This window comes from Vicia villosa, linkage group LG1 (assembly GCF_029867415.1).
Source record: "Vicia villosa cultivar HV-30 ecotype Madison, WI linkage group LG1, Vvil1.0, whole genome shotgun sequence".
Taxonomy (NCBI): Eukaryota; Viridiplantae; Streptophyta; class Magnoliopsida; order Fabales; family Fabaceae; genus Vicia; species Vicia villosa.
The window spans coordinates 79,658,544-79,669,654 of NC_081180.1; the positions used below are offsets into that span (position 1 = coordinate 79,658,544).

General features: G+C 33.8%; 2 protein-coding genes across 2 annotated transcripts; one reads left to right on the top strand and one right to left on the bottom strand.

Moving 5' to 3' along the window:
• Positions 1-1,664: 1,664 nt before the first annotated feature.
• LOC131610365 (uncharacterized) lies at positions 1,665-3,582 on the bottom strand. Its single transcript, XM_058882293.1, has one exon. It carries the CDS (start codon positions 3,425-3,427, stop codon positions 2,906-2,908), a length of 522 nt encoding a protein of 173 aa, XP_058738276.1. The 5' UTR covers positions 3,428-3,582; the 3' UTR covers positions 1,665-2,905.
• Positions 3,583-9,161: 5,579 nt separating this feature from the next.
• Positions 9,162-10,724, top strand: LOC131643292 (uncharacterized). Its single transcript, XM_058913483.1, has one exon. The coding sequence runs from the start codon at positions 9,537-9,539 to the stop codon at positions 10,059-10,061; it is 525 nt and encodes a 174-aa protein (XP_058769466.1). The 5' UTR covers positions 9,162-9,536; the 3' UTR covers positions 10,062-10,724.
• Positions 10,725-11,111: the final 387 nt, after the last annotated feature.

The following is an 11,111-nucleotide window of genomic DNA, read 5'->3' on the forward strand; positions in this document are numbered from 1 at the left end:
TGAATCCTAACACCAGAACTCTTATTTATACTAATACATGATTAACTATGTTCAACGGCTTTCTCCTTCGGAGTCGACACGTCTTCGCTGCATGCATTTCGCCCTTGGATTTATTTCCGCGTGTACTTTTAGATAAGACCAAAAAAAAGTTATGTTGCTTTTCGTCGCACCAATCTACTAATGTTGAAGACTTATGACAACCTTTACGTCGAAATCTTTGGAACTTACTCATGAGGAAAACGCTAAGTTCAACTTCTGCCTTATGCTTGAAGCTTTGACTTCTTGAGGTGGAGGTATTATGTCAAAATGTTCCTTCCTCTCGTTCAAGTCCTTTGAGTACAAGGCAGATTGAACTTCTTCAAAGGTAAGAGACTTTCTTCCATTCAAAAATGTTTCTTTGAAGTGAGCATGAGACTTAGGTAAAGAACACAACAACAATATTGCTTGATCTAAATCATCGATACTAGCATCGATATTCTCTAGATAAAGAATCCGCATGTTGAATGTATCCAACTGCTCAGCCAAGACTTTGTCTTCACTCATATTTAATGAATACAAAACTTGCATCAATTATAGACAATTTACCAAGGATTTAGTCACGTCCAATCCTTCAGGTTTGCTCCATACACCTTTTGCAGTATTCTTCTTTTACACCTATCTCAGAACCTTATCACCATGGCTCAAGATGATTGCACTGTGGGCTTTCTCCGACATCATCTTTTCTCCTTCTCCGTTAGGGTAACATCCATGGCTCGTCTCCCTTCAATGATTCTAGAAAAATCTGTTGAACAAGCAGGGCTCGCATCTTCAAGCGCCATAAACCAAAATCATTCACACCGGTGAATTTCTCAATCTCAAACTTTGTGACGACATCTTCTCCATGCTCACCGCACCAGTTTGTTGTGATCAATACCCCGCCATGAACAAAGGGATCCTGTGAGAAAGAGATTTGTTTTAAAACAAACACAAGAAACCTATTTTAGTTTGAGAGAGAGAGAGAGAGAGAGAGAGAGAGAGAGAGAGAGAGAGAGAGAGAGAGAGAGAGAGAGAGAGAGAGAGAGAGAGAGAGAGAGAGAGAGAGAGAGAGAGAATATAACAAAGTTGGTTAAAACAGTTTTTCTATTCACTTTCTCTATAATAAGGATTATAAACTACAAGTGAATAACAACCAACTCTTAACCCATTTCAAGAATTGGGTTAACAGACTGACCTAATTCTACATGTTAATAACATAGTATATTTCGATTGTTGCATGCTTGAGCGTAATTTGACTAGCAAGGCTTCGACATCAGCATATGAACATACTTCGACTTCATGCTTAACCTATATCGAACCATGAAGCTATCCCTGTCGAGAATAGAGTTTGATCCAAAAAATCATAAATGCCACAAATTCCACAATTTTGAGAATTCAGAAGAGATATACTTGATCTTCGCAGCTTCAAGGTGATACAATTTTGCAAAGTTCAACACGAAAATGAAATGCTTTCGCACGTGTATGTTTATAAAAATAGGTGAACAATTTGTCTAATAGCTCATGAGCATGAGAGCAACCAAGAATAGAAGATAATATCTTACTTGATTCTTTGGACTATAACTATGATTGCAGCATCCGATCATAAGATCTTTGTGAGAGATATACAAGAGTCGTCAAATTGTTTGTAAGATCTGTATCGCTCAATAATTTCACACGAATTCTTGGACATATAATGCTTTTAGTGAGATTGTGTGTATTGACATTGCTATACTTGTTGACGCCATAGATTAAAGTTACCATCAGTTAATTTCTCTGAGACTTTTAGAGAAAATTGAAGTGAGAAACGAAATTCAGTAACAGGCTGAGAATTCTGCTTCTGGGATGGGAAACCCCATTCTGTAATAGACGTGGTGGTGATCTGACAGAGGTGGAGTGAGATCTTCCATGGATCAAACTAGTTGCTGATACCATAATATATTAGAGTGAATTATATAGTAGATTTGATTTGCAATTCTAATTAAGTATTTTTTATTACTTCCAAAATAATTAGAGGGTTGCATTTATAATGCTTGATAAAAAGTTTTTTTTTTAAAAAGCAAAATGCATACATTAGAACTCAGATATAATACATGCCAAAGAACGAAACACAATGTTTCAAGATGCCAATAACAGAAAAACATGGCGCAAACAACAAAATCAGAAAACTCCTGTCAACCAAATTACACCTGCAAGATGAAGCCTAAAAACACCTTGTTAGAACACTCCTAAATTGCTGCCACAAACACCACCCTATCCTAGACTGAGACGCTACACCTTTTTTCAAACTGTCACACCTTAACTGCTTCATAAGATAATGTACTTCAAAGTTCAAACTCATATTACTATATACATGCTGAAGAGTCGAAACATCAAAAGAACACCTTATATAATTACTATATATATCCTCCGATTACTCCACAACAGATTTTAACATGTTGTAATATCTACAATCTTGTACACAGAAGATACAAATGATCTCTTACAATTTACAAACCAACATTTTTATTTCATCTAGCCATTCATCTGTCGATCCATTTATGTTTCTAAAAACCTTTTCATTAGGACCCTTCCATAAAATCCATATCATTTAACACTAAATGAGTCCTCCCTCACTCTGTCTCTTTGCCCAACAACCTAGCAAAGTGATTGAAATTTAATAGCGCAGAATTATACAGAGCAGATGCAAGATTTAATAAAAATAAAATCTTTTGTAACATTGCCTCTGCCCAACGACCATTTTGCTTAGCAACCAATCTCTCATTTTCCGTTGTGTTTTGGTCCCTATGGTGACTGGGTTCTGTCTTGTTTTCCTTATAGCATTGAACTTTTTATCTACCTTTGGTTTTGGCGCGTGATTTTCATTCCTGCTCCTGCCAATGAATTAACTCCTTCATCTTGACCTAATTGGTTCTTCGTTTATAGTTTCCAGAAAAGGTTTCTTTGATCTACAATAACTTAACCTATAACTAAATCCCGATTCCACTCCTTCCAAACTCAACCTCGGAACACACTCCTTTTCATCATTCTCAACACCACTCTCCTTTGCTTCCGAATTCTCATCCGGTTGGACACGTGTCTTTCTGGCACGTAACCTTTTCGCCGCAGAATTTGCCGCTAAAAAGAGCACCGCCATGTCAGCCCCCGTAACAACAGAGTTGAGTCTTCTCATTGGAAAGAATATGTAAACACTTCCGAATTCTAATTCTTCATCTGCAGCGAGAGGAGAGAATCTTGTAGAGATATGAAGAGAACGAGAATTGACTAAGAAATAGTTTGGATTCTCTAACATAAGTTCCGCAGCTTTCATTATTTCTCTAAATTGTTTCACTTCTCCGGTTGGAAAGATAACTCTCGTAGCTTTCGTGTTCCTCATCAATGGTGGTGCTAAGGTGCATGAAACGTAATTTCCCATCACTGGTTAAATGAAACCCTAATTTGATATTGTTGGAATGAATAGTGTTGAAGAGAGAAAACAAAGGTGTTTGTATTTTGGTTTGAATGCGTTGAGGGGAAGGTACGAGTGTGTTTATATAGGGGAATAATAACTGTGGAAGCATAATAGTCAATAGAATATAATATTGAATTAGAAATTTAGAATAGTACTGTAGTAGTAGTATATTGAAAGTGCATATTGTTGTGTTGTTTTGTACTTTATGAAATGAAATGATATTGGCATGTGCGTGTGTCACTTTGAGATTTGTTGACCGGTATGTGTGTGCTGGAAATTGAATGATGAGACTTTGGAAATGCGCGTATTAGTGTATGATAAGAGAAAATAGAGAGAAGGTGCAAATGCAATATTAACAGCACAATTTGGGTATTTAATTAATATATTTGATTTTATGGCTGTCATGCTTTTTCAAAATAATTAACACTGTACGTATTATGGCTGTCACACCTAGGCTGAAATTTCGTTGTGATTGAATAAATCCAAACGCGTGTGGTCGTGGGACCGATCTATGTCTGCATGACTGCATGTTTAACAAGCCTCTAGATCACCACACCACCACCTTATCTGTAGATAATATAATACTAGTACTATTTTTTCACTTTGTTTTATTTTGATTATTTAATTTGAGTCACAGTTGTGAGTACTAATTGCTAGTAGATTATTCTCCTTGAAGCGAGGGAAGGCTTTGCTATTTGGTTAGCAGTTTTGTGGAGTGTTTGACGTCATTGGCAGGGCCGGCCCAAGGGCCAAGCTGCTAAAGCTAGGGCTTTAGGCCTCAAAAGTTTGGACTTAAGAAAGACCTCAAATTTTTTTTATTTAGATATAAAAATATATAATGACATTTGAATTACATATACTATTGTAGTTGAATTGTTAATATATAGGCCTATTTTTCTATTAGTATTTAGTTCAACTCTTAACAACCACAAAATTAATATTTTAAAATACATTTTTAAAGACCTCACTTTAAAATTTGCTTTAGGCCTCTAAACGGGTTGGGCCGGCCCTGGTCATTGGAACGAGGCTATTTTTAATGGTGTAAAATCTCGCACCGGATTTGAGTTGGAATATAAGTTGAGGATTTGGAAATGATTCTCTATAAATAATATTTTCTATTTTAAATGTAATTTTTACGAATTCAGTAAACACCTGATGTGTGTTTTAAGATAAGTTTTTGTTGGTAGGGAATCTTTTCTTTTCGCTAGTTTTTTCTCGTCATTTTGTAAGCGGGTTTGAGTACATCTAATACTCATTTATATTATTCTTTGCTTATAAAAAAACAATCAAGAGCATGTGTAACTTGGATTTTGGTGATTTTACTCAAATTAAGCAAAGACATTGTAATTTTGAAATTTTAAGAAAAATAATTGAGGATAGTATTTTAAACTCGGGTAAAGTTTCAGTAACTTTACTGCTACTTTAACTTTATTATTAAGACCGACCCAATCAATGCAGAGATCCTATTTTAATTTCAAAAATAAGTTTAAATTAAAAAAATAAGTATAATTATAATAATTAAAAAAAACACATAAATATGAGTGTATATATATATATATATATATATATATATATATATATATATATATATATATATATATATATATATATATATATTTATAATTATTTTGAGTTTTGATCTATGTCAATTTTTTATATGTATTGAATTTTTGCCAAAGTATTTTTTTTGATTTATTAGGTTTTATTATAAAATTTTATTTATTTCGATTAATTTTCATGAAAAAAATTGGACATTTCAAAATTTGGAGCATCTCAAAATTTGGGGCCATGTGTTGTAGCAGAACACACTTCCTGCACTTGCACAGGGCCGACCATGTTTATAACTTTAGAGCAAAAATAATCTGATCATGTAACATCGGCTGAGAACATTTTTTATTTTTTTATTTTCTTGACTTTGTTTTGATCATGTAACATCAGATTGAGAATGAAAATTTGTTGGAGTTTTCTTGTTGGAGTACACTTGGGACACACATTTTTGAGAGACACACCACATATTCACTAAAAACCTTAAGGTAATAGATGTGTGTGGGTTCTCTCACTTATAAAATGTTCAATCTTCCTTTTTCTAATCAATATGGAACTTCGTGGGTTCTCTCACTTATAAAATGTTCAATCTTCCTTTTTCTAATCAATGTGGAACTTCTTCGCTCATGATACCACTGTTGGAGACAATTCAAGGGGGTCAACAAGGGAGCATTTTATACTCGGGTCACACCTTTGTGAGAGGCACACCACATATTCACCCAAAATATTAAGGTAATAGGTGTGTGGGTTCTCTCACTTATAAAGTGTTTAATCTTCCCTTTTTTAGTCAATGTGAGACTTCTTCCTCACACTTGATTCTCAACATTTTTGATTTTATTTTGTTGATATCTAAAAGTGTCGAGAGTTGGATAATATAACTCCTTTTGTTTATATTATAAAAGTTGAAGTGGAGTTTATAAGACTAAATGCTATGAGTGCTATATATTTTTTTGTATTGTTTTAATTGTGATTTCGCTACGAAGATATTAGATGAGTTGGATGTTGTGTATACATTCCAAGTAGAGATCAGATGAGTTGGATGTCGTGTATACATCCTAATTGCAAATGTATGCACTAAAATATTTTGTTGTAACCTGTGTTACAGAGCAGGTCATGTTTGATGTTGTGACACCCTAAGGGTATGTTTGGATATCAAGAAATGAACGGAGTGGAATGGAATGGAGCGGAGTGGGATGGAGCGGAGTGGAACGGAGCGGAACGAATGTACCATTCCATTGTTTGGAAATTTAAGAACGGAATAAGACAAATTATTCATTCCGCCCAAATCGGAGGGGAATGAATATGGTGGTAAGTGATGGAATGGAATGGAATCCATACCACTCCTTTCCGCTCCGCTCCATTCGTTTTTAAATTATCCAAACAACGGAATATCATTTTATTCCATTCCATTCCGCTCCGCTCCATCCGATTCCATCAATCCAAACAAAGCCTAAATGATTGTGATTATTTAAATAAATTCTTGATAATTATGTGCAGGATTTAGGGTGTTACACAGTCCATTAACACTATAAATATTTTCACTATAATCCAATTGATTACAATATTACTAAGATATTTAGTAGTCTAATTAATTACATCTTAAATTTATCAAATACAAAGAACTGGTCTCAACATGATCTCTTTGCTGTCTCAAAGAATCTCGCTAATACATAGTTTTGAAAAAATATAATCAAATTAATAGGTATTTTTATAGTTTATTTACAAATATTACTCAATAGAGGATGTAAATAAAACAAAACACAAATATAAATGTTTGAATCTTTAAGTAGAAAATATATACAGTAAGATGACTTAATTTATTTCTTCTTTCTTTCAATATAACTTCTTCTCTGGATGATCTTTCTATGAAAATTATTTTATTTTCTCAAGTTTATTTATAAGAGTTGTTCAATATTTTATTTTTATTGTTCGTAAATAGCTTCTTGTTTAATTACCATTGCTTGATCATTGATAAATAATTTGTATGATCTTTGTACTATTTGCAGTAGGTTATATCATGTCTTTTGTATTTGCAGAAGATTATGTTTTAAATCATCAACTAAGAGAACATTCTCTATCGCTAAATTAGGAAACTTATCAATAGTTTTGAGACTAATAATTCTCCTTTGTTATTATCACCATAAGAAATAAAACCTCCCTCGTTTAGGAGAGAAAGAAGAGACCAGAGATCTATCTCCAGTCATAAGCTTTGAATAGCCACTATCAAGATACAATTTAAAGCGTATCTGCATTATAAACTTATAGGTAACCGAATCATTTTGTGTCCTCTAACATTAGTGTAATGCATATTTCTATTTTTTCATTATATTCTTTATAAAAATGAGAAAGAGGATACTCATTTTTACTTTCATGACTTTTTTTAACAAAACAAAATAGAGAGACGTGACCATTTTTATTACAATAATTACATTTAAGCATATTTCATCTATAGGTCATTTGCATGACACATTTTACAAAAATTTTAACATTATTTTTACGTTCATAACCTAAACCAACTTTCTTGTAGGAGGCTTTTTGACTACCTAGATTTCTTCCAACAAATTTTTATTTTCTATTCTAAGAAAAGAGATAGTAGTCTTAGAGGTAGAAATAAAGTGCTTTAATTTACTTAATTCCATATATAAATTTTTATAGATGCAAAATAATTCATTATAACTAAAGTTTAAAGTTGGACTATTTGCCTCATCATCTTCATGTTTTTCTATAATACAAATGTTTGCTTCTTCTTCCTTTTCTAATTTATCTGAAGACTCCATATCATTGTGATCCAAAGTATAAAGGTGCATGATCTGTCCGACAATCGGGTTAGAAGGGGTTCCGACAGGTGTACCTTAAGCAGAAGCCCCTTGGTCGACAACTTGTTTGGAACACCAACAGAAACGACAGTGGCCCAAATTTTCGCATGGAATTTTACTCTTCACGGCCTCTGTAGAAAACAAAAGATATTAGGGGAAGATCAAAAGGAAAGAAGAAAGAATGGTGAAATTCTAAAATCACATACCAGCTTTCTACCTTTATATTCACATCAATATTGAAAAACCTTGACGAATTCCCAACTCACAAGATGGGATTGTAAAGGGGCAATGAGTAAATGATTCAAAACACTGACCTCGAACTCGTTGAAAGGAAAATGCTATCCAATGAGAGAGAATATAAAGACTAATGGAATAGGATCTCACACCCACATACTGACCATAGACCATTTGATATTCATCTGGAGGAAGACCACCTCAATCTTCTGACGGGTCCATATCAGTCATAGCCTGAACGAAAGCATCACCACGAGAGAAAGTGGAACTAACTTTTGATATCTCCAAATTTACCCAAACTTTAGAAATATCTTTATCATTCTTCTTGGCTGAGACAGAGGTAATAACCATGGTCTCCAGAAAGGAAGGTAGAAAAGGGAAGAAATTTCTCATGCAAAGTCAGTGGACAATCAGTAAAAAACGACAATGACTCTTCCCGAACCCTATATACTTTTTTAGAAAGCTGAAAGTTGTAGGATCACTTCCCACCATCAACAATTGAGATATGCCCAAAATTGTTCGAAAGACACTTGAGTATCCTCAATCTAGAGCATGATTGCAAGCAAGAATGAGAATACATGTTAATCACCCTTCACACCTTGCAACGCCACGTAAGAGTATTGTCCCAATTTCGTTGCTTCCCGTGAATGGTGGCGTTCCGTAAGATATCTCCACATGATGACCTCATGGACAGGTGAAACTATCCATTGCGAACCCCTTACTTTGCACACTAGAAGACAAGCGCTCTTGATTGTCTCGACTTAATTTGAGCAAAATTACCGAAAATCAAACATGCATGCTCTTGATTGTCCCTTCCAAGAGAACTTAAAATGCAATAATGTTATGGCAATTAAAACACACAAGCACGATTCCAAATTACTAAATACACAAAAGAAATCAAAATGAAAATTTATTATATTATCTACAAACAGTAGGACGTGGTGTTGATCTACAGCCTTAGTTGAAGTATAAACAAATAGGCAGACATTAACCGGCCCCACGCGGTCACAGGCGTTTGGATTTATTCATCACAACGAAATTTCAGCATCAGTGTGACAGCCATAAAATTTAACTAACTAAATAATATTCCCAAATTGTGCTGCCAACAATGCATTTGCACCTTCTCTTTATTTTCTCTGATCATACACCACGCGCATTTCCAAAGTCTCATCATTCCTTTTCCAGCATACATACCAGTCAACAAATCTCAAACATACACAACACACGCACATGCCAATTTCATTTCAATTTCATAAAGTACAAAACAATACAACAATATGCACTTTCAATAATACTAGTACTATTCTAATCCAATATTATTATTCCATTGACTGTACGCATCCATAAGTAATATTCTCTAGTATAAATATATAAACACTCATACCTTCTCCTTCCCACACTCAAAACCAAAATACAAACACCTTTATTTTCTTTCTTCAACACTATTTATTCCAACAAAATCTAATCAGGGTTTCGTGATGGGAAATTACGTTTCATGCACCTTAGCTCCACCATTGATGAGGAACGCCAAAGCTACAAGAGTAATTCTTCCAACAGGAGATGTAAAGCAATTTAGAGAAATCATGAAAGCTGCTGAACTTATGTTAGAGAATCCAAACTATTTCTTAGTCAATTCTCGTTCTCTTCATATTTCTACAAGATTCTCTCCTCTCGCTGCAGATGAAGAATTGGAATTTGGAAGTGTTTACATATTTTTTCCTATGAGAAGACTCAACTCTGTTGTTACGGGGGCTGACATGGCTGTGCTCTTTCTGGCAGCAAATTCTGCAGCAAAACGGTTACGTGCTGGAAAGACACGTGTCCAACCGGATGAGAGTTCGGAAGCAAAGGATGATGGTTGTGCTGAGAATGATCAAAACGACTGTGTTCCGAGGTTAAGTTTGGAAGGAGTGGAATCAGGATTTAGTTATAGGTTAAGTTACTGTAGATCAAAGAAACCTGTTTTGGAGACTATAAATGAAGAACCAATTAGGTCAAGATGATAAGTTTAGGTTATTATCAATGTTCATTAAAATTAGTATAGAAGTGTGCGTAGATCTTGGATGATGTTAGTTTAAATCATTAGGTTAGATATTAATTTGGTTATTTGATACAATACACTTCAAAATATTATGTGAGGTTGTACGTGTGGCAAGCTATAGTATATGATTGATCTGTACAAAATTAATTCGTGGACCAAACATGTTTGCGGTGTTATATTCATGACATTTTGTTGACAACACGAAATAGGATTTTTTATTTAGTTTATTGGATGGACAGTAAAAGCACATGTGGGTTTGTTCTTACTTTCACTTCTAGACAATTCAAATGATTTAAGATTGAATCGTTCATAAGAATGAGCTGCGTTTTCTGGAACGATTCAAAGGATATGAGCGTAGATTGCAATAAATAAATTATAAAAGATAACACTGCACAATGATTTTTTTGTCAAATATTTTAAGCTGTCCTATATTTGACATATACAATGACTTGTTTATTTTATTGTTTTAGTTTTGGAATAGTTATTTACCTTACGGATAGTCCGAGAAAACCCAATATTCTGTTACAAAAACACGATGTAGTTTTTCAGTCGTAGGGGCTAGTGTTGAAAACAAGGCGTTTTGTGTTAATGGAAAGTGCTTATGAATACTAGAGGAGGGAATACAAATTCGATAGATTGGATAACTCTTTATAGAAGAGAAAATTTTGTTTTGTTTGATATAAAAGTGTGAGATTAAATTTCTATTTATAATACTTTAAGGAGAATTCTAAACACTCCAATTTTACAGAGTTTTTAACTCTAGAAATCCAAAAGGTATTTTAGAAAATATAATCATAAAAAATATCTAAACACTCTAAACTCAACAAAAATTAGGTGCAAATCAAATTTAATATTTCAAAAGAGTCACTGCCAACACAAAATTTCTTAATCATGTGGTATCACATTTTACCCAAAAAGTCACCTAAACAATTTAATCCTTATATAAAAAAAATCATATAAAAGGAAGTGTAGCAATTCTTAAAAAAAAAACACTGAGTAGTCTAGATGTTAT